The 24,760-nt window shown below is 35.4% G+C and overlaps 1 protein-coding gene across 1 annotated transcript in view; it reads left to right on the forward strand.

Moving 5' to 3' along the window:
• The window catches only part of TBCK (TBC1 domain containing kinase), a 199,345-nt gene that overhangs the window by 88,750 nt on the left and 85,835 nt on the right, over positions 1-24,760 (forward strand). The window contains exons 20-21 of the mRNA XM_045166312.1: positions 18,855-18,891; positions 19,876-20,037. Coding sequence (XP_045022247.1) covers positions 18,855-18,891; positions 19,876-20,037 — 199 coding nt within the window. The remainder of the gene's footprint in view (positions 1-18,854; positions 18,892-19,875; positions 20,038-24,760) is intronic.

Genomic DNA, 24,760 nt, shown 5'->3' on the forward strand with positions numbered 1-24,760 from the left:
ATTTTGACACAAAATCTTTATTTATGCTTCCCTCTCTATTATGACCCCCTCCTATAATTACTGGGGTATCTTTGTATAACATCTTGTAAAAGCTTTAATTCTAGTAATGTAAATTATTAGTTATATATATATATATATAATTAGTCTTATGAGAGATTCATTAGTCACCTTGGATGAGGACAATTCCTTGTGGGACGAGCATGTCCAGTATATGACAAATACTGAGCATCCCTAGCCCTTATCCACTGATTGCCTGCTAATATCCCCTAATCATTGTGACAATAAATTGCCTACATGTTATTTCTGAAAAATGGCTACACATATCTTCAAACATCCTCTAGGGAAGAGTCTGTCTCTCTCAAGAATCCTAAAGATAACAACAGAGAAGTGAAGGGAAAGGAAAAATATCTTAACCTGGAAAAAATTCCATTTTCTATGACTATTCTTCTGTCACAGAGAAAGGGCAAAATGAAAGATTTAACAAAGTTAAAATGTTAATAGGAAGGTTGGTTTTTGGTTTTTGAAATCTTGATTTGTTTTATTGTGTTTTGTTGGCCTAGTTTTCAGGTGTGTAGATAATATGAAAATGTTGAGACTATTTTTAAATTTAAGTTTGAAAACAGATTTTATATTTTTAATATAGAGATTATTAACAGTGAATAGTGGTGGGAGAGGTGTGATGAAATGGAGAATTTTTCTAACATTTTCATTATTCTGTTAAAAATCACATACTTTTAGCTGCATGTTATTAGTTTGTATGTGAAGTCTTTTTCCTCCCCCAGATCATAGCCTTCAGTGTTCTGTCTGTAAGATAATTGTTTAGGTGAATTTCTGTACCTCCAACAAAACTACAGGCTAGAATTCATCAAGGGCAAGGGTGGGCATTTTTGTAATGAGATCCCAAACTGAGTTTCCTGCTGAATAACTAATCTTATTAAAGCAAGCCCTCATTAATCTTCCATCATTAAAATGCAGACTCCTATTACAGAAAAGATTGTGATTTCTGGCTCCTTTCCATTTGCCGTGGGTCACAGAGCTCTGAATACTGAGTATTGCTGTAGCTTGAAAAGTTGGGAATATTGTGCACTGATGTGTTGCATAGATTATATGTATCATGGTAGTTATGCAATTTACATATAAATAGGGTGAGTAATGTGTATTTGGCAAAATTGGGGCCGCAGTGATTTTTATCATTTCCGTCTTGCTATATGTTCCTGCTTCTGAAAATATATCCAGCCTTTTAATGAGAATAAGAAAGTACACTTCTTCATTCTTCAGTTCAGTTCAGTCCAGTCATTGAGTCGTCTCTTTGCAACCCCATGGAATGCAGCACACCAGGCCTCCCTATCCATCGCCAACTCCCAGAGTTTACTGAAACTCATGTCCATTGAGTTGGTGATGCCATCCAAGCATCTCATCCTCTGTCATCCCCTCCTCCTCCTGCCTTCAGTCTTTCCCAGCATCAGGGTCTTTTCCAGTGAGTCAGATCTTCAGTTTGAGCTTCAGCATCAGTCCTTCCAATGAGTATTCAGGACTGATCTCCTTTAGGATGGACTCGTTGGATCTCCTTGCATTCCAAAGGACTCTCAAGAGTCTTCTCCAACACCACAGTTCAAAAGCATCAATTCTTCAGCACTCAGCTTTCTTTATAGTACAACTCTCACATCCATACAGGACTACTGGAAAAACCATAGCTTTCACTAGATATACCTTCTTTGGCAAAGTAATGTCTCTGCTTTTTAATATGCTGTCTAGGTTGGTCATAACTTTTCTTCCAAGAGCAAACGTCTTTTACTTTGACGGCTGCAATCACCATCTGCAGTGATTTTTGAACCCCCCAAAAAATAGACTGCCACTGTTTCCCCATCTATTTGCCATGAAGTGATGGGATCAAATGCTGTAATCTTAGTTTTCTTAATGTTGAGTTTTAAGCCAAACTTTTCACTCTCCTCTTTCACTTTCATCAAGAGGCTCTTTAGTTCTTCACTTTCTGCCATATGGGTGGTGTCATCTGCATATCTGAAGTTATTGATATTTCTCCTGTAAATCTTGATTCCAGTTTGTGCATCATCCAGCCCAGCATTTCTCATGATATACTCTGCATAGAAGTTAAATAAGCAGGGTGACAATATACAGCCTTAACGTACTCCTTTTCCTATTTGGAACCAGTCTATTGTTCCATGTCCAGTTCTAACTGTTGCTTCCTGACCTGCATACAGGTTTCTCAAGAGGCAGGTCAGGTGGTCTGGTATTCCCATCTCTTTAAGAATTTTCTAGAGTTTGTTGTGGTCCACAAATTCAAAGGCATTGGCATAGTCAGTAAAGCAGAAGTAGATGTTTTTCTGGAACTCTCTTTCTTTTCTAGTGATCCAACAGATGTTGGATCTCTGGTTCCTCTGCCTTTTCTAAATCCAGCTTGAACATCTGGAAATTCACAGTTCACATACTGTTGAAGCATGGCTTGGAGAATTTTGAGCATTACTTCGCTAGCTTGTGAGATGAGTGCAATTGTGCGGTAGTTTGAGCATTCTTTGGCATTGCCTTTCTTTGGGATTGGAATGAAAACTGACCTTTTCCAGTCCTGTGGCCATTGCTGAGTTTTCCAAATTTGCTGGCATATTGAGTACAGCACTTTCATAGCATCATCTTTTAGGATTTTAGATAGCTCAACTGGAATTGCATCACCTCCACTAGCTTTGTTCATAGTGATGCTTCCTAAGGCCTACTTAACTTTGCTTTCCAGGATGTCTGGCTCTAGATTGGTGATCGCATCGTTTTGATTATCTGGGTCATGAAGATCTTTTTGTATATTTCTTCTGTGTATTCTTGCCACCTCTTCTTAATATTTTCTGCTTCTGTTAGGTCCATACCATTTCTGTCTTTTATTGAGCCCATCTTTGCATGAACTGTTCCCTTGGTATCTCTAATTTTCTTGAAGAGATCCCCCATTCTATTGTTTTCCTCTATTTCTTCATTCTTAAAGAAACTTTTTCTGAAATGCAATGAATAGCATTCAACCTGAAAATTATGAAAAGTTATCAGGTGAACAGTAAGAAACATGACAAAGGCCGTATTCCAATACTATACACACCTCTTGAACCTACTGTCACTGTCAACAAATTCAGTGATAAGTATGCTGGCAAAACCATTGTCATTTAACTACAATCTTAATGGACGCTTATACCACTGCTGATTTTCTCCTTTCCTAAAAGTTTATTGCTGTCATTCTCCAAACTTCTATTTAGCTGAGTTTGTAGTAACTAAAAATATGAAAATATTTCTCAGAAATATTTGTATAATTTGGACTTCCCTGGTGGCTCAGACGGTAAAGCATCTGCCTACAATGCAGGAGACCTGGGTTCTATTCCTGGGTATTTGCTTGGTTTGTTCATTTGTTCCATCATTCATTCCTAGCCTTTATGTTGTTATTGTTGCATAAAGAAATTTTAGATTTTAATCTACAGAGATTGGTGACAATGAATTTTTTAGAATTTTTTTTATTTTTAGATTTTTATCTAGTGTGGTTACAAGTGGAGAAGGAAATGGCAACCCACTCCAGCATTCTTGCCTGGAGAATCCCGTGGACAAAGGAGCCTGGTGGGCTGCTGTCCATGGGGTCGCACAGAGTCCGGCACGACTGAAGCAATTTAGCATGCATGCATGCATTGGAGAAGGAAATGGTAACCCACTCCAGTATTCTTGCCTGGAGAATCCCAGGGACTGGGGAGCCTGGTGGGCTGCCGTCGCTGGGGTCACATAGAGTTGGACACGACTGAAGCAACTTAGCAGCAGCAGCAGCAGCAGTGGTTATAAGGTAAATTAGAAAATTGCACCTTATTTAGAATCTCCCATAATAGGAGTCCCCGCCAACCTGTCCTAGACCATCCTAGAGTGCTATGATGTATCCTTTGGCTGTTGTGTTTTCCTTGTTGTTGTTGTTCAGTAGCTAAATCATGACTGTTTACAGACCCATGGACTGCAGCACGCCAGGCTTTCCTGTCCTTCACTATCTCCCAGACTTGCTCAGATTCATGTCCATTGAGTCAGGGATGCTATCTAACCTCTCATCCGCTGCAGCCCCCTTCTCCTGCTGCCTTCAGTCTTTCCCAGCATCAAGGTCTTTTCCACTGAGTCAGCTCTTCACATCAGGTGGCCTAAGTGTTGGAGCTTCAGCTTCAGCATCAGTCCTTCTAATGAATATTCAGGGTTGATTTCCTTTAGTATTGACTGGTTTGATCTCCTTGCCACCCAAGGACTTTCAAGAGTCTTCCCCAGCACTACAGTTCAAAAGCATCAATTTTCCGGCACTCGGCCATTCTTTATGGTCCAGTCTCACATCTGTACTTGACGACTGGGAAACTACAGCTTCCCTGACTTGATTCCTAACCCGTTCTACCACCCTTGGATTCTTTAAAACCCTTGAATACAAAGGGCTTATTGAGCTCTCTTATAGGAGAGGTTAAATTACCTTTCAGAAAGCACTCATATCACAGAGCCCAAGACTTACTAATCCCATAGGCAATGACAAAGTAATGTTGGGTATCCACCAGGTTTCTCTTTTTCTTAAGTTCTTACTCTGCTTTCAAACTAATGTATCCTTATACTGATTGAGAGACAAGTAAAAGGAAGTATATGCTTAGTAAAATAAGTCAGACAAAGACAAATGCTGTATGATACCACTTATATATGGACTCTAAAAAGTAATATAAATGAATCTATGTACAAAACAGAAACAGACTCACAGACAAAAACAAATGTATGGTTACCAAAGGGGAGAGAAGGAGCAAGGGAGGGACAGATTTTAAAAGAGTATGAGATTAATGAAGGCTGATTACTCTACATAAAAGAGATAAGCAACAGAACTTACTGCATAGCACCGGGGATTATACCTAATATCTTATAATAGCATATAATGGAATACACTCTACAGAAAACAAAACAAACCTGAAACAGTACTCTGTACACCTGAAACAAGCACAATATTGTAAATCATCTAAACTTTCATTTTTTTTTAAGTGTATAATATGATGCAGTAGTTCTCAAACTTTTTGGTCAGTCTCAGGACCCCTTCACATTTTTAAAAATTAGCAAGTATCTCAAAGAGTTTATAGGTAGAGTTATATCTGTCAGTATTTACTGAGACATTTAAAAAATTATGTATTAATTTTTTAATGAAAATAGCAGAATCATTATATGTTAACAAAATAAAATTTTTCAGAAAAGTAATTGTTTTCCAAAACAAAATAATGGAAAAGTAATATTGTTTTATATTTTTGCAAGTTCTACTTAACAGAGGAAAGTTAGGTTCTCATATCTGCTTCTAAATTCATTCCTGTTGCAGTTCATTGTTCTGGTTGAAGTACATAAAGAAAATCTGTTGGCCCTACACAGACATAATTGCAAAAGGTAGTTTCTTAATGCTTAATTACAATATACAGTCTAAAACTATGTCAGTGAACTTTTCATATTCTTTTATATTCAAATCTATCAGTCTGTCTTACACTTTGAATGGCTCTTTTACCCATATGTGATTTTCTGATATTGTAATTGGTCATTTAAAAAATATCAGTGCATTGAATTATTCAGATCTTTCAACTATGAAACATTTAGTTATATATATCAAAAAATCACATTCATTAATATCACCACTGATCTCATCCAGAAATTCATTAAGTATTGAGAAGCTGCCAAGCTCACACTGGCAGATACAATTTTCCAAAATTCTAATCTTCACCTGACAGCTAGAATTTTTGATTGAAGTGACAGGCTCACTTCATTTTCGAGAAATGTCCACCAAATATCCAAGCATGAAAAAAATTATTGTTTTTATTTTATTTTTCCAATATAACATTAAACTTGGCATTTCTTGAAAAAGTCACCTACAATGGCTCATAGCTCAAACCATTGCCCAAGTGCTTTTTCCTCCAGGCAACCTTTTTTTTTTCTTTTTGGCTGAGCCACGTGGCATGTGGGATCTTAAGTTCCCCAACCAGGGATTGAACCTGAAACCCCTGCATTGGAAGTAGGTTTGCCACTGGACCATCAGGGAGGTTCTTTCAAGGCAATGTTTTACTTCAGTACACAGTACAAGTGCTTTATACCTACTTCCCAGTTTGTCTCATGGAACATTTTAAAAAATATTTTGCAAAATGAATCATTTTTAGTTTTTAACCTTCACAAGATTATGACTTTTATACTTAGTGCCCCCACTTTGATTTGTGATATTGTGCCAGCAATTTTATCCACCAGTGGTTTTTGTACCATTAGCACAAGTGGAGAGGGTGGGGAGATTTGGGAGAATGGCATTGAAACATGTATAATATCATGTATGAAATGAGTCGCCAGTCCAAGTTCGATGCATAATACTGGATGCTTGGGGCTGGTGCACTGGGACGACCCAGAGGGAGGGTATGGGGAGGGAGGAGGGAGGAGGGTTCAGGATGGGGAGCACGGGTATACCTGTGGCGGATTCATTTTGATGTTTGGCAAAACTAATACAATATTGTAAAGTTTAAAAATAAAATAAAATTTAAAAAAAAAGAAAAAGGAGCAAAAACGTCTTAGTATTGTTACTGTTTTGAACTTTGGGGCCCTGGCTTTTAAAGATTCCCAGGAGTCTATGAACACAATTTGATAATAAGCACTCAGACACAGGTGTGAAATGGGACAGAGTTCTAATCCTGACTCTTCAACTTAGTAGCTAAACAGTTAAGTTAGTTTCTTTTATCCATAGAGCTCTTTAATGTTGATTATAATAAATCTTATGTCTTAAGATTATTGTGAAGATTAAATGAGATAATATGTATAAACAGTTCAACACAGTTCCAAGTACACAGTAAATTTTAAGGAGTTATCCATTATTAGTTTTCTTGTTTTATTTATTAGAGTTTGAGCATGTTGCACTGTTTCTTTGGTCATATTCATAGGATTTATATTTAGAAAAGCATTCTATTACAAACTATAATGGATATAGTATTTTACTGTTTCAGTTAGCAAACACTTTGCTGGAGTAAATAATGATACTAACAACAGCAAAGACTTTGTTTTTGAGTTGATAAGGTTGCCACTCCATTTTAGATTTTAACATTTTTTATTTGCTGAATTTTTAAGGTACTTTTCTATCTCCCAGAAAGTGCTGCATAGCATGTTTTGCAGTCTTTTACTTAAAATTAATTATTTGAAATTTTTGAAAGTTGTTTTTTTTTTTAAATACTCAGTGAGATAATTGAAACCTACTTTGGATATATAGCTAATCTTTTCCAAAAATGATAAATGTGGATTTCACAACCGTTAAATTGCCCAAGTGATTTTGTTATTGATTTCTATTTTGTAGTTTTTTGGCTCAGTATTATAAGTCAAGTAATAATTAATAGAGAAAGGTATATTTATGCAGTTATTTATTTTTTAGTATTATGGAAATCATTACTTGCAAAAAATATAACTAATATAACCTTTGGTATACAAGGGAAAACAAGTTAACCATTTAATATCTGGATCCAATGGATCTAATGAGAAATAGATGGGGAAACAGTGGAAACAGTGTCAGACTTTACTTTTTTGGGCTCCAAAATCACTGCAGATGGTGACTGCAGCCATGAAATTAAAAGACGCTTACTCCTTGGAAGGAAAGTTATGACCAACCTAGATAGCATATTCAAAAGCAGAGACATTACTTTGCCAACAAAGGTCCGTCTAGTCAAGGCTATGGTTTTTCCTGTGGTCATGTATGGATGTGAGAGTTGGACTGTGAAGAAAGCTGAGTGCCGAAGAATTGATGCTTTTGAACTGTGGTGTTGGAGAAGACTCTTGAGAGTCCCTTGGACTGCAAGGAGATCCAACCAGTCCATTCTAAAGGAGATCAGCCCTGGGATTTCTTTGGAAGGAATGATGCTAAAGCTGGAACTCCAGTACTTTGGCCACCTCATGTGAAGAGTTGACTCATTGGAAAAGACTCTGATGCTGGGAGGGATTGGGGGCAGGAAGAGAAGGGGACGCCAGAGGATGAGATGGCTGGATGGCATCACCGATTCAATGGACGTGAGTCTGAGTGAACTCCAGGAGTTGGTGATGGACAGGGAGGCCTGGCGTGCTGCGATTCATGGGGTCGCAAAGAGTTGGACATGAGTGAGCGACTGAACTGAAGTTATTTTTTTGAATAATTTATAGAAGTAGCATAAAGATATAGTAAAAACAAAATTCTAAAAATTTTAGAAAGCATTTAAACATAGCAAACCCCAAATTTTATTCCATATATTGAAAGTGTATGTACGTGAAATGTATGGTGTCCTTTTCACTTACTCCTTGTCTGTCATGCATGAACCTGGAGCATATCTATCCTGTAAATATTTATTCTATATTTCAAATACACATCTTACAGGCTCTAGCTTATTTCTGGTTCTTCTTGTACTTGCACAGTCTAGACACAATTAGAGCAAAACATTGACAGGACTCTTAACTTTGCTGAAGAACAACTAATCTACAGTTTAAATTTTTTACAGTACTGTATGTCAATTATATCTCAATAAAACTGGAAGAAAAATTAGAACAGACTGTAATGATGTCTCTATATATTTATTATATCTTCTTAAAAGATGATGTAACACTTTGGATGACATAGTACAAAAAATGAAAGATGGTAATAATAATGATGTATTTTAGTACTGTGAAGTGAAGTGAAGTGAAAGTCACTCAGTCGTGTCTGACTCTTTGTGACCCCGTGGACTCTATAGTCCATAGAATTCTGCAGGCCAGAATACTGGAGTGGGTAGCCTTTCCCTTCGCCAGGGGATCTTCCCAATCCAGGGATCAAACCCAGGTCTCCCACATTGCAGGAGGATTCTTTACCAACTGAGCCACAAAGGAAGCCCAAGAATACTGGAGTGGGTAGCCTGTGCATCCCTTCTGCAGTGGATCTTCCTGACCCCGGGATCAAACCAGGGTCTCTTGCATTGCAGGCAGATTCTTTACCAACTGAGCTATTTAGTATTGTACCACCCCTCTATGAAACTGCTTTATAAAAATGGTGATGTTGTAACATGTTGTTGTTTAGTCACTAAGTCCTATCCAACTCTTTTATGACCCCATGAACTGTAGCCTATCAGACTCCTCTGTCCATGGGATTTCCCAGGCAAGAATACTTGAGTGGGTTGTCATTTTCTTCTCCCAGGGATCTTCCCAACCCAGGGATCAAACCCACATCTCCTGCATTGGCAAGTGGATTCTTTACCACTGAGGTACCAGGGAAGCCCTGATGTAACATGAGCACATGTTAAATAAAGAAAGAACAGTTAGATTCTCTAATAAGCTTCAAGTCTGAAACCAAATTACCAGGGTAATTTTTTAAAAGGGGTGGGGGCTTGCATCATCATTGGTGGGTCTACCATCAATAATCTGTCAGAGAATGCCAGGTGATTTAGATGTAGATCAAAAAATCAGGGCTTCCATCGTGGCTCAGATGGTAAAGAATCTACCTGCAATGCAGGAGACCTGGGTTCGATCCCTGGGTCGGAAAGATCCCTTGAAGAAGGGAATGGCAACCCACTCCAGTACTCTTGCCTAGAGAATTCCATGGACCGAGGGTCCTGGTAGGCTACAGTCAATGGGGTCACAAAAGTCAGAAGGACTGACCAACTTGACTTTAAAAACTTAGATGTAGATAAAATTTATGATTGTAAGAAGAGAGGAAGCATATATCTTGGAAATTCAACTTCAATAAGCTTGACTTTAAACGCTAGCAAGAATCTTGATGGTGTTGATTCCCTACAGTTATTAATGTGCCAGGCACTGTGTTCCATACTGGTTTGTTTTATCTATAAGAATGGAGTATTTACTACTATGTGTAAGATAGATGACTAATGAGAGCCTACTGTATAGCATAGGGAGCTCTACACAGTGTTCTGTGGTGACCTAAATGAGAAGGAAATCAAAAAAAGAGTGGATATATGTGTATGTATAACTGATTCACTTTGCTGCACAGGAGAAACTAACACAACATTGTAAAGCAACTATGCTCTGATAAGAACTAGTTTTAAAAAAGAATGCAGTATTTATTGGCTGTTTATTAAGATAAAAAATAGAAACAAATTATCTTTTGCCTCAGAGTTACTGGCTCACCAAAATATCAGAAAATAATGTGTTTTTCTATTTAAAATATTCTAGAGAATTGCTTTGTATATCGCTGTTTTCATATAGATTTATAATTCTCACCTCCTGACTGTTGTCCCATTGTTGCTGGTTAGGACATGAAGGCATATTTTGTACTTAAGAATTTTTCCCCACGATGCTAAGAAGATAGAAGACCAAGAGTTCTGTTAAATAAGGAAGACTATTTATTACTGCTTTTACCTGTATTGGCCTTCCCTGATAGCTCAGTTGGTAAAGAATCTGCCTGCAATGTGGGAGACCTGGGTTTGATCCCTGGGTTGGGAAGATCCCCTGGAGAAGGGAAAGGCTACCCACTCCAGTATTCTAGCCCGGAGAATTCCATGGACTGTATAGTCCATGGGGTTGCCAAGAGTTGGACATAACTGAGCAACTTTCACTTACCTGTATTATGTGTTTTCAGAATTTATGTTCAACCCTTTCCCATTCCACCTAATTTATCCTGATTTAACATAACCCATCATGTTTGTTCATTTTTGAGAATGCTGATAGTCTTTTGAAAATGAAAAGCACTTTGGAACACTAAACTCTTTTATGGAACATATTCTTGATTTCAATAATTTTTCTTTGTTTCAACACATCTTCTGTATGTGGTTAAGAAGGCAATAGCAGCCAGGATACAGACAAAATAAAGTATCTTCTAGAATTTGGAAAGTTGAGGGAAAAGATTTTATGTAAGAATATTTAAAATTTTGTGACCTCAGAGTAGCTGACATGGGGTTGAGGAATATAGATTTTGAGAGCTGGCAGAACTGTAACTACTTTAGCATTCGTTGTCTGCGCCTTGCTTCAACTGAGTCTGCCTCAACCTGTGAAACAAGTGTACAGTTCCCAGTGCCCAGGATTCTTTTCTCTTTACCTTCTGCTCCTGTCTCCTGGTTCCAGAACATATGTAGCTTTTGTTAGATGATTTCATGAGTTTGACTCAGAATTCTGCGTCAAAATACTTCAACAAAAGTATTTTGTTGAAATACTTTCCTATTGTAGAAGTTTCTGGGCTGTTATGAAAAAGAATAATTGTACTTCCTATACTGACATCTGAAATATGTCATATCTTCTGCCAGGTGTTTTAAAGCCTTTAACTAATCTTCACAACAATCCTGAAGGTTCAAAGAGATTTGTAGCTACCAGATCACAAAGTTCATAGTTTCAGGAAAATATATGGTCTACTCTGATGCTTTGAAAATCTGCTGTTTTTCAATGATCTTTTATTTGAATAGCTAGATGTACATTTCCCTATTACACAGAATCATTGCAAGATACTCAACTTGCATTTTACAGAGGTGGCTGACATTAACTTAGATATAAAAGTGCTTCTGACTTGAGGTAAAGATAAAATATGCTCATAAAAAGGTAAAAGTCAATTAGAAGGTACTCTCTTTTGTATTAATAATTTTTATTATTACTATATATGTATATATAGAGACAGATGAGAGAACACAGTATGTATGTAAATAAATCCATTTGACAAAAGATTCATCTAGAGTTTTAAGAAATGTTTTCTTTTTTAATCTTTTACGTTTTATACATTTATAAGTTTTTGAGCCATAGTTTATGCTCTTGAAAATCAAATTAATGAGCCCCTGCCTTTGTTTTTCCTATTGATGTTTCTAATACTACCAGACCATATAGAAAGATCTCATGAAATGGTAAATATTGCTATTCTTTCTTGGTATTGCTAGGGGGCAGTATTTACTCAGCTGACTCTTTTTAGCAGGCTAGCACTAGACCAAATCAACAAAATACAATTTTATGATCTGGAGAAAATAATTAAAGGATATATAATTTTTTTTATTGGGTTTGTTTCCAACTTTAAATCAGGAAAGATCTGGTAATATCTCCAACTTAATTAAGACTAATTATATATTTTTTTTAATATATTTTTTTATACTTGTAAGAAAATATTTCATTATTTGTTATTTTTTATTTTTTTCTTACTATTTTCTTTTTTTTAATTTAACCTCACTTTATTTTTTTAATTTTATTTTATTTTTAAACTTTACAATATTGTATTGGTTTTGCAAAGTATCGAAATGAATCCGCCACAGGTATACATGTGTTCCCCATCCTGAACCCTCCACCCTCCTCCTCCTCATACCATCTAAGCCTAAACCACCGTACTATTCTGTATGGTGTCTTTTTGTGTATTACATTGTATTATGAACATATACCAATATGCTAAGAAATTATTTAAGATGAAAATATCAGTTAAAATTTTAATAGGGAGAAATATAGAAGGAAAAAATAACAGGCATTCAATCTCACAGAGTATATCACCTATTTATTTTCTTGACTTCAGTTGGTAAGAGGTGACTGGTATTAATGAGCACCTAATAGTTGTTATGTATTATATTAAAGAAATGTATTCTGCTTGGATTATTACTCTTCAGTATCCATTAGAATGTGCTTCATTTTACTTCTAATTACTGTCTTCATAATTGTTGTCAAAGTTTAGGTATTAGTATTAGTTAAACAGTTCAAGTTTAATATTTTTTCAGTATTCACCACTATTTAATATGAAGGATAAATATATATATATGTGCACACACACACACACACACACCCAAGGAAGATTAACTGATTTTCTCATTATTACATATTTATTAAAAATTTCTTAAGATTATTTAATCTTGTGACTAATCTTTTAATCTGTCCATTTTAGTTACCTTTATTATATATTTCGTTCTTTCTTCAACAAATATTTGATTGTACCAGGCATTTTCCTAGGCCCTACGTGCATTGATAGAAAAAGAAAACATAATTTCTACCCTCATTCAACTTACATTAGTGGGAGATAAAAAATAAAGATCAATATACTATGTGATATGTTAGTTAGGGGTAAGTACTAAAGAAAAAAAACAGCTTAAGCAGGGACATGAAGTTAAGTGGTCAGGAGAAGAAGGAATTGAATATTTAAGTAAAGTAAAGCCTCACAGGTTAATTTTTGAATAAATGTCTTAATGAATTGCTGTGTTATTACATTTACTAACCTTTTCTTCTGCAGTATCTGATCTGCTCTTATTCCTATTCATTGTATTTTTTGACTCAAATATTGTATTTTCCGTCTCTAGAAGAATTTTTTGGTTCTTTTTTTTTTTTAATCTGCTCTTTCTCTACATAACTTATTCAGTCATTTCTTAGCTTTTTGAACATATGTAACAGATATAAAAAACATTTTGACATCTTTGCCTGGTAATACAAACATTTATTCTAGTTCTTTGTCCATTTTGATTGAATGATTTTTCTCCTCGTTATGATCGTTTTTTCCTCTTGCTTTACTGATATTTTTTAATAGATTTCAGTCATTGTGAATTACTTTGTTGCATATTGGCTATTTTATGTCCTTGTAAATATTGTTGGGGATTCCCAGGTGGCCCAGTGGTGATGAATAAGCCTGCCAATGCAGAAGACATGGGTTCAGTTGCTGGGTTGGGAAGATCCCCTGGAGAAAGAAATACCAACCCATCCTTGCCTGGGAAATCCCATGGACAGAGGAGCCTGGCAGGCTGGGTTGCAAAAGAGTCAGACTTGACTTACCAACAAAACAACAATAACAAAATATTCATGAGCTTCATTTTGAGATGCAGCTAAGTAACACTGAAACAGTCTGATATTTTCAAGGCTGGCTTTTAAGGTTTGTTAAGTGAGACCAGGCAGCATAATTTGAGAGCATAATTTTGCCCCATTACTAAGGCAATATCCTTATGAGTACTCTACCTTATGCCTTGGTTATTATAGGTTTTTTTAAAATTCTGGCTGGTAGTAAGATGAACTATCCCTGGCTTTGTGTGAGCTTGGCATGTTTTTCCGCTAGGTTTTCAAGTGGTTCCTCCCCACTTTGTGTTTTTCCTCATATGCATGCCCCCTTCAATATGTGGGGAAAAGTGAAATTAAGTAACTCAGATAAGATTCGTAATGACAGTTGGCTTTGATCAGAATAGAGGATAATATAATTTATGTTCTGTCCTTTAAAAAAAGAAGAGTTAAATAATAGTGATGAATTTATATCTACTCACTGTATGTTTAAACTGAAATTAGGCTGAAGAATTTAGATTTTGTTATAGTTTTACTGTTTTCTGCAATCCATTTGTTGTTCAGTTGCTCTATCATGTTTCACTCTTTGCAACCCCATGTCCTGCAGCATGCCAGGTTTCCCTGTCCTTTACCATCTCCCATAGCTTTCTCAAACTCATGTCCATTGAGTCAGTGATGCCATCCAACCAACTCATCCTCTGTCATCCCCTGCCTTCAGTCATTCCCAGCATCAGGGTCTTTTCCAATGAGTCAGTTCTTCACATCAGGTGGCCAAAGTATTGGAGCTTCAGCATCAGTCCTTCCAATGAATATTCAGGATTGATTTTCTTTATGATTGACTGGTTGGCTCTCCTTGCTGTCCAAGGGACTTTGAAGAGTCTTCTCCAACACTACTCTCACTCATATCCATACATGACTACTGGGAAAACCATAGCTTTGACTAGACAGACCTTTGTTGGCAAAGTAATGTCTCTGCTTTTTAATGTGCTGTCTAAGTTTGTCACAGCTTTTCTTCCAAGGAGCAACATCTTTTAATTTCATGGCTGCAGTCACCATCTGCAGTGATTTTGGAGCTCAAGAAAATAAAGTCTGTCACTGTTTCCATTGTTTCCCCATCTGTTTGCCATGAAGTGATGGGACCAGCTGCCATGATCTTCATTTTTTGAAAGTTGAGTTTTAAGCCAACTTTTTCACTCTCCCCTTTCTCCTTCAAGAGACTCTTTAGTTCGTCTTTGCTTTCTGCCATAAAGGTGGTGTCATCTGCATATCTGAGGTTATTGATATTTCTCCTGACAATCTTGATTCCAGCTTGTGATTCATCCAGCCTACCATTTCACATGATTTGTTCATGTGAAATGCATAGAAGTTAAATAAGCAGGGTGACAATATAGAACCTTGATATATTCCTTTCCCAATTTGGAACCAGTCTGTTGTTCCATGTCCAGTTCTACCTGTTGCTTCTTGACCTGCATACAGATTTCTCAGGAGGCAGGTAAGGTGGTCTGGTATTCCCATTTAACGAGGTACCCACTTTTAAGTTTCACACTTGATAGTAAAAGCAATAGATGATGACAATGAGTGGTGGCCAAGGTCACGAAGTGGTAGACTGTGGACTGCTTTGCTTCACAGGTATGTTTTGACTGACATAGCATTAAAAGTATAATCTGACATTTAAAAAAAAAAAAAAAGAATTTTTCACAGTTTGTTCCACAGTCAAAGTCTTTAGCCTAGTCAATGAAGCAGAAATAGATGTATTTCTGGAATTATCTTGCTTTTTCTATGATGCGATGGATGTTTGCATTTTGATCTCTGGTTCCTCTGCCTTTTCTAAATCCAGCTTGAACATCTTGAAGTTTTTGGTTCACATACTATTGAAGCCTAGCTTGGAGAGTTTTGAGCATTACTTTGCTAGTGTGTAAGATGAGTGCAATTGTGTGGTAGTTTGAGCATTCTTTGGCATTGCCTTTGGGTTGGAATGAACACTGACCTTTTCTAGTCCTGTGGCCACTGCTGAGTTTTCCAAACTTGCTGGCATATTGAGTGCAGCACTTTCACAGCATCATCTTTTAGGACTTGAAATAGCTCAACTGGAATTCCATCACCTCCACTAACTTTGTTTATGGTGATGCTTCTTAAGGCCCAATTGACTTCATACTTGCAATCCATACTCCATAGTGAAGTCCCGTACCTCTGTCCTCCTCCCTTTCCCCACTTGTAATGGCTGTGTCATTGTATGTAAATGATGATCTTGTGTAGAGCAGTGGGTTTATTTCATATACAATGCTTAGATTTTAATGTAGCTTGGTACACAACTGTACTTATGGTTCCTGACATTTAACAGTGTAAATACTCAACTGTGTACAATGCAAAGAAACATGGAACTTTAATCATAAATTCACAATTGATAGGTGCTGAAAAATCTATTCATTTAAAACCCCATAGGTAGCACAAAAATTTTTGTCTAATAGAAGCTGACATTGACATAAAATATAAAAGTAGAGCTTTTTCAGATTTTTCTATAAATTACTATGGGTTTTGATACTTGTTATTAACAAAGGAGATTTTACTCTACTTTTAGAAATTAAGAATGAGTTCTTACTTCAAAATCTCACAAAATTAATTGGTGTGTGTGTTTCATTCCTAGATACTGTTAGGAAGATAAATTTGTCATCTGAAAAACCTTATTATTTCATTCCTAGGTCTCACAACTTTTAGTCTCTTATGAAGCTTTCTGTTAATTTAGAAAGTGGTAATAGAAGATACAAGCTTCATAAAAACTTTTTAATGAGACATTTTGGACATTTTTCAAATATCCTCTTGCTGCTGCTGCTGCTAAGTCGCTTCAGTCGTGTCCGACTCTGTGAGACCCCAGAGACGCCAGCCCACCAGGCTCCCCCATCCCTGGGATTCTCCAGGCAAGAACACTGGAGTGGGTTGCCATTTCCTTCTCCAATGCATGAAAGTGAAAAGTGAAAGGGAAGTCGCTCAGTTGTATCCGACTCTTAGCGACCCCATGGACTGCAGCCTACCAGGCCCCTCTGTCCCTGGGATTTTCCAGGCAAGGGTACTGGAGTGGAGTGCCATTAAATATCATCTTATCATGTCTCAAAAAGTACTCAGTAAAGGTAACTCAACACTGATGAAGACTGTTTAAATCTCAGGAATATTTTGTTCCTAATAGCAAAAGTTCTCCTTTGAAAATTATGCCGTTGAAGTTAATGTGTTAATATTATGTTTGGAATAGGCATTGTCTTGAGTGTATTCCTCGGTGAAATGAAAATACTCTGTGGAATAAGTCTTAGCAGAAGAGTCATCTGCAACATTTGTAATAGATGTCATTATGTAATAGAGTATTTGTGATAATAATTATAATTATATTTTCTGTTATATTTTTCATTTTTTTGAAATACAATTGATTTACAATGTTTGTTATGTTAGTTTCTTGCATATGTATATATATGTGAGAGGTATATATATAAATATTTTAGATTCTTTTCCATTATAGGTTATTATTCAATATTGTGTAAGTTCTCTGTGTTGTACAGTAGGTCCGTATTGGTTATGTATTTTATATATAGTAGTATGTCTGTGTTAATCCCAAACTCCTAATTTACCCTCCCTCCTTTCCCCTTTGGTAACTCTAAGTTTGTTTTCTGTGTCTATGAGTCTGTATCTGTTTTATAAACAAGTGCATTGTATCCTTTGTTTAGATTCCCCATCTAAGTGATATCATATGGTATTTGTCTTTGTCTAACTTGGTTCACTTAGTATGATCATCTCTAGGCCATCCATACTGTTGCACATGGCATTATTTCATTCTGTTTTATGACTGAGTAATATTCTGTTGTAGTATGTATCACATCGTCTTTATCCATTCATCTGTCAGTGGACACTTGGGTTGCTTCTATGTCTTGGCTATTATAAATAGTGCTGCAGTGAGCATTGGTGGGGCATGCATCTTTTTGAATTAGAGTTTTCTCAGGATATATGCCCAAGAGTGAGATCACTGTGTTTTTAGTTTTTTAAGTGACCTTCATTGTTGTTGTTGTTTAGCCTCTAAGTCATGTCCAATTCTTTTATGACCCCATGGACTGTAGCCTATCAGACTCCTCTGACCATGGGATTTACCAGGCAAGAATACTTGAGTGGGTTGCCATTTCCTTCTCCAGGGGGAGCTTCCCAACCTAGGGATCAAATGCACGTCTCCTGCATTGGCAGGAGGATTTTTTACCACTGAGCCACCTGGGAAGCCCAAGGAACCTTCATACTGTTCTCCATAGTGGCTATACCAATTTACATTCTCACCAATAGTGTAGGAAGTTTCTTTATCTCCACACCTCCTCCAGCATTTATTATTTGTAGACTTTTTGATGACTATTCTGACCAGTGTGTGGTGATACCTCATTGTAGTTTTGGTTTGTATTTCTCTAATAATTGGTGATTTCAAGCATCTTTTCATGTGCTATTTGGCCATTCATAGGTCTTCTTTAGAAAAATGTCTGTTTAGATCTTCTGCCCATTTTTTACTTTTTAATACTAAACTGTGTGAGCTGTTTGTATATTTTGGAAATTAATTCCTTGACAGTCACATCATTTGCAAATATTTTCTCTTGTTCCATCGTTTGTCTTTTAATTTTGTTGATGGTTTCCTTTGCTGTGCAAAAGCTTTCCATTTAATTAGGTCATGTTTGTTTATTTTTCTTTCTATTTTCATTACTCTAGGAGGTGGATAGAAAAAAATATTGCTGCAATCTACGTCAAAGAGTGTTCTGCCTATTTTTCCTCTAGGATTTTTACAGTATCCAGTCTTACATTTATTATTATTTTTTAATTATTTAATTTATTTAAATTGGAGGATAAATTTACAGTATTATGATGGCTTTTGCCATACATCAGCATGAATCAGCCATAGGTATTCATGTGTCCCCCCCATTCGGAACCCTTCTCCCACCTCCCTCCCCACCTAGTCTTACATTTAGATCTTCAATCTAATTTGAGTTTATTTTTGTATATGGTGTTAAAGAATATTTTTAATCAGTGGAATAGATTAAAACATAGAACTTTTTGTTTTACGATTCAGTTTATTGGAAGTCATTCTAATTATCTCTTTTATTTCCTCTTTATCCATTCCCTGCATCCCTTTCTTTTTCCACTCATAGCTCTATGCCATCCCTTGGTTTCTCACCATGTTTACTCGTAAGTACCATTTTCCATTTTCTTTCAATATTGTATTGGGAAAAGAACAGGTCCATTCTTCCCCGGGATATTATCAGATTTAATTACATAAGCATCCTTATGTAATTATAAGGTAATATAGTTGGGTAGCAAATTTTTTCAATTGTTCTGACTAGGGGATATCAAAAAGAGTATTCTATAGAATGAAAACCTATATGTCATAACATTGATAAAATCTCTGCCCTCTATTGAAACATAAGTTAATATTAACTATACTATTTACATAAAGTTTTAGAAGGAAACTTTTACAACCAAATCAGACTCAATTTTTAGAGACTATCTAATAACTAATACTTTTGTTATTTCCTAAAGTAGAATTCTTCTAGAAATAGAAAGTTTATGTGAATATGTAATACTTTAATCTATTACACATATTAATGCAGTAGATACCTAGATTAAATATGCACATATGATAAATGAAATACAATACTTGAAGTAGATCTGCATGCACTGGCCTGGAAAAGTGTTGAAAGTACTGATAAATGAAAAAAAGAAAGTTTCAGAAAATAGAAAACTGCTAATCAGATTTTTTATGGGAATTTCAAAAAGCAGTTCTTAGAGTGCATAATAGAAATATAATGATACAGAAATTATAACAGTACTAAAGGTCTTCTAAGTAAATGAATTTGTTAAAATAATATAACCAGAAAATTCTAGGAAGAAATTGAACGTAAGAGCTATACCGAGATTGATAATGGAGGGTAGGAAATCTATTTGATCAATTAGATTATCAATTTTTTAAACCTATCAATTTTACTGCCTTGGGAAGCAGTAAACCTACAAAACCAAGTAAACATTTTATAAAAATAGTTTTCCAATATTTTTCCTTTAATAGTTTTGACCATAAGGGAATTATCATGACTAGTAAAGCGGCTTGTTGTTGATTTAATTTTTATTTTGTTTTAAATTTTTTTAATTGATTTATTTATATTTGTCACTTTACAGATGTATTTCCACTGCACAAAATTTTCCACCTCTGGGATACCTTACTGCTTGGGAATTCCTCCTTCCCATTCTGTATCGGAGTAGCAATTCTTCAGCAGCTGCGTGACCGACTTTTGGCTAATGGCTTTAATGAGTGCATTCTTCTCTTCTCGGACTTACCAGGTATAGAGATATAAAAATGGAATCACTAAGTGAAATTTAATTATGGGATAATGAGACATCCTTAAAACAATTTTCAAAAATAATCATCCAGATCTTCAGAATCTCTCCTGCTTGAGCCAAACTGTCTCCCTTATATACTACCTCTTTAGCCGGCCCAGCATTATAGATACAAAGCTGGGTCATACTAGCTCAGTCATTTATTTTCATGTCAGTGATGATGCCAAAAGGTGAAAGACAAGGGCAGGAGAAGGGGGAGAAGGGAGCATTGTGTGACATATATGCCTTGCTTAGGATAGGCCTGTTTATCTTCAGCAGATAGATAGTAAATAAAGGCCACTTGGGAAGGTGTTCGAGAACCCAAGTTTTTACAAAGATGTAATTCACATGGAACGTTGGTCTCTCCTATCCATAGTTAACTTGCTAACTGTTTAATAGTTTAAAGACAGGAAACACTGTCCTCTTGAGAGAGCAAATCATACTCCAGGGGAGTTCTATGTTATGCTGGATAGTAAGTAAAGTTATATATTGTATTCATAAGTGAGGAACTTGTAAGTCTAGGAGTTGAATGGTTAATGTAGAAATATAGAATGCAAGTATAGTTTAAGCTTTTATGCTATAGCTGAAAAGATGGAAGTAATATGGTTGCATAGGATATAATTGTGGCAGGGAAAAAAAAAACTAAACTACATTTTTGCAGAAACAAAAGTATTTTTCAAGTAGAAAAATTCTATTTCAAATTGCATTTCCTTGGATCCAACCCATTTATGAGTTTATTGCTATTCTTAGTATTTGCAGGCAACCAAAGTGATTACTGAAAATAAACACACTTAAAATTATCCAAGAGATAAATTTTTCAAAAAATCAAAGAATAAAAAAAAGATATCTTAAGATTTTATATTTAATAAGTATTCTCAAGAGGTATAATAAACTGCTGCCTACCCCAGTTTTTATTTTTCGTGGCTGATCTATACCTGGTATTTCAGCATTTTTCTGTTGTTGAAAATCTTCATCCTTGTTGAGAAACTAATAAGAAACATTATGGGATTTGTTTAAAACTTCTCTTTCTACTTTCCTCCCAAACTAAAAGTATCACCATCAGCTTCCTAACTTATCAAACTTTAATTAAAGTTGAGATAGCTTCTTATATGAGCAAATAGTTAGTTCTTTTTTTTTTCTGGGAGATTCTTAATGTAAATCAAGTTATCTCTGGTTTTCCTATTGATGTTGAACAGTTACCCAAAAAAAAGCTAGTTTCACAAACTACAAATACTGTCTGTAACCGTGCAGATGTTTTCCTCTTGTTCCTAACTTGCCAAAGTGAACAGAGGATCATTGATTAGGATGAAAGGAATTTTTCTGGTCATGTCTAAAAAATACATGTTAGAAATGATGATTATGCATTTTTAAGTAAAGCAAATTTCTTTCCTTTCCAATTACATGCATAAATGTTCCGGCTATACACTGGTGAAGGAATCTATTTTCATATTGAACAGGCAGATTAGTGGTAACTCTGCTTATACATTAAAATAAAGTCATTATTTCTGAAATCAGAAAGTAAGAATATATGTTGATTAGCACTGACTCATTGAAAAGGAAAACACTACTTAGTTTTGAAAGTAAGATAGGATGCCTTCTATTGATGTGATTTGCATGGATCCTCAGTGCCATTATTCTGGCGCATCATTTACTTGGCCACTGTATATGATTCCAGTTGGGAAAGAAAAAGTTTATAAGAAAAAATGTGACTTAAAAAAAAAAAAGGACAGAGGGGTTAAATGTAAACTTTGCCCTTAAGTACAGCTATGTTTCTTTTTACTTTTAATCACAGTGCACTTATTTGGGATGTCTTTCCTACTTAGATCTAAAAGATGTCTCTTTTCATCAAGTTGAGCCCCCTCACTATACCTGATGCTTGAAGAAACTCAGAAGTGGTCATGGGAAGGCCTAAAAAGTGAATCTGTTTTAATATACATACAAACACACTGAATATGCCTTTTCTAATCAGAATATTATGTGACATAAAGTTAGGACATATTTGAAAGAAAAAAAGCCATTTTTTTTAAGACTGCAAAAAAAAGAGAAAGGATAGGTTAGCTCTATATTTTACCTTAATTCTTGAGATAGACTTTGTAGATAAAGACAGGTTAGAATTAAACATTAATTTGAACTCATTAAATATATTGTACTTTACTGAAGTCCCCACTTAACTGTGTTTAAAAACATAAGTAAGCAATCAGAACAAATTTAGCTAAATTCTTTTCTGAAGCAGATTAGCAAATTGACTGTTCAAAACATCTGTTGACAGTAATGTAATGGAATCACCATCCAGTTGGTAACCTTGAAAACAAAATACCCTTGCATTTTTTTGTTGTTGTCCTATTCTAGTTGCTTCTTTCTACAAAGAGAGGTCCAAAAGCCCAGTGACTAAGAGCATGGAATGTAGAGCCAGATCACTTGGGTTTTAGATACTAGCTCTACCACTTTCATGTGTAACCTCAGGGACCTGACTCAGCCTCTTTGTATCTGTTTCCTTAGCCCTGATTTTATGTAAACAATCATTGTACCTACCGCACAGGATTGTTGTCCTAAGTAAATCAGTGCCAATGAACAACTTAGAGCAGTCCTTGCAAAGAGCAAGAGCTATGTAAGTGATTATTATTATTAATGTTCTCATCATTATTATGATTTTCCTCACTTATTCCTTTCCACCGTGACTGCTTTCTATTGGTAGAATAAATGAAGCAATCACCCTGTTTGGCTTTTTCTATAGATTATTGAGACTGATATCAATCATATAGATTTCCTTATTAGCAAAAGCAATTGAGGAATTACCTGAGAAGCCAAGTAAGCCTTCATTGTATATGTATGTATGCATATTATGACTAAGAAGAGTATCTCTTTTCATTGCTCAGAGACAACATAGTCTAGTGAATAGAAAGCACAGTCTTTGGAGTCAAGACATAAGAGTCTGAGTCCTAACTGTTCCACTCACTACCTGTGTGATCTTGGAAACTTTCAGTATGGTTCTCTTGCTGAGAAGAGTGATATGTAGAGTGAAACAGATGAGAGTTCATCCCCCAACTCTGGCATATATTAGCTGTGTGATCATGAACAAGTTGTTAATCTCTTTGGAAAGAGAATCCTATACATTAGGAAAGCTTTAGCAAAATGGAGCTAAAAATATCTGTTTTAGCGTTAAAATGAACACAGCAGATAATATGCATACTGCACTTGACACAAACCTGATACCAAATACTCATAACTATTTTTTAAAGTATGTGTAGCATTTAATACTTTTAACTTACAAAGAATGTATGATATTCAGTCTTTGTAAATTCTCTTTCTTTTCTTCCTCCTTTCCATAACTTTGTACTAACCTTTTAATTCTTGAAGAGAAAACACAGCAGAAAGGCATTATTATTTTTGCCAAAAACTGCTTCCAAATTCTGTCCCCTTTAGTAAATGATATAGTGTGATGTCACATTCCAAGGAGGTACAAGTGGTGCTAGAAAATTTTACTGGAAGTTCTTAACATGTATTGGTATGTGTGTCATTTAAGTACTAAAGGAAATAACCATGAGACCACTATATTTGGCATTTTTTATACAATCTCAAAATAGTAGTAGGGTATTTTGGAAAAAATACTGGGTTTTTCATAGCACCATTCAGTACTGGATATTGGCCACTGGTGTTAAGAGTGTAGTTTCCAAAGTTACCACCGTTAAAGCCAACTACAGGATGAGATCTGTCAGCCTTCAGCCATATTATTCTGCTGTTGTGTCCATCTGGCTGACAAAATAATATTTTTGAGGATACATCTAAGCAGTTCCCAAGATGAATATGATAATCTGACTAAAACCAAAATGGTAATAATTTTAGAGTGGGTTTTTAATAGCTGAAATGTTTAATTGCTTTTTTGCTTTGTTGGTGTATATCCTTTTTACAGTTAAAAAATTAATTCAGCATATTTATGTGATTGTGGTTGAAATAAATTCCCAGAATGCATAACTTTGTACCTCTGAACATCTTCAAGCATAGGAATCTTTTAAAGTAAGAAAGAAGTTTTTCTTAGAGAATCTATAAAAGAAATTAGGAAATCTGTATGGAAGAACACTTCACTTACCCTCAGAGATTAAAATATTTACTTTACCTCTGAAAGGAAAAAATAAGTATGTATAAAGTATTTTGAAGGAAATACTGTGTATATTGAAGGAACTTGAACGTATGAAAAGTAAATCCTTTTTGCAGGAAGAAATCAGCAGTTGGTTGAAACATCTTAATTGTCTGATGTATGTTTTATTACAGAAGTTTAATTAAAACATTTTAAATAAAACTTTAAGATGTTATCTCAGTATTACCTACATACTTTACAGTAGGATTCAACACATACATGAAAAATACTGGTAGTGTCTATCATGTAGCACTTCACTGGTTCCTCAAAAATATTGTAGCTCAGCAAAGGTATGTATCCCTTTTGACTTAAAGCAGTTTTGTAATGCAGTCTTTATTGTTATTTAGCATAGCATAGAATATGTCACGAAAATCACACGTATTTTGAGCAACACAGTTATGTACCAGGTTGTTTAAGATGTATGCTGAGAAATCCTAGCCATTTATTTCAAATAACATGCACATATTTTGAGACTTAGAGAAAAGTTATTAAAGTTATTAAAAACTAAGAAATAGAGCAAAGTACTAAAGTATGTAGAATCCTTAAAGCTGT

Source organism: Bubalus bubalis, chromosome 7, assembly GCF_019923935.1.
Source record: "Bubalus bubalis isolate 160015118507 breed Murrah chromosome 7, NDDB_SH_1, whole genome shotgun sequence".
NCBI classification, from domain to species: domain Eukaryota; kingdom Metazoa; phylum Chordata; class Mammalia; order Artiodactyla; family Bovidae; genus Bubalus; species Bubalus bubalis.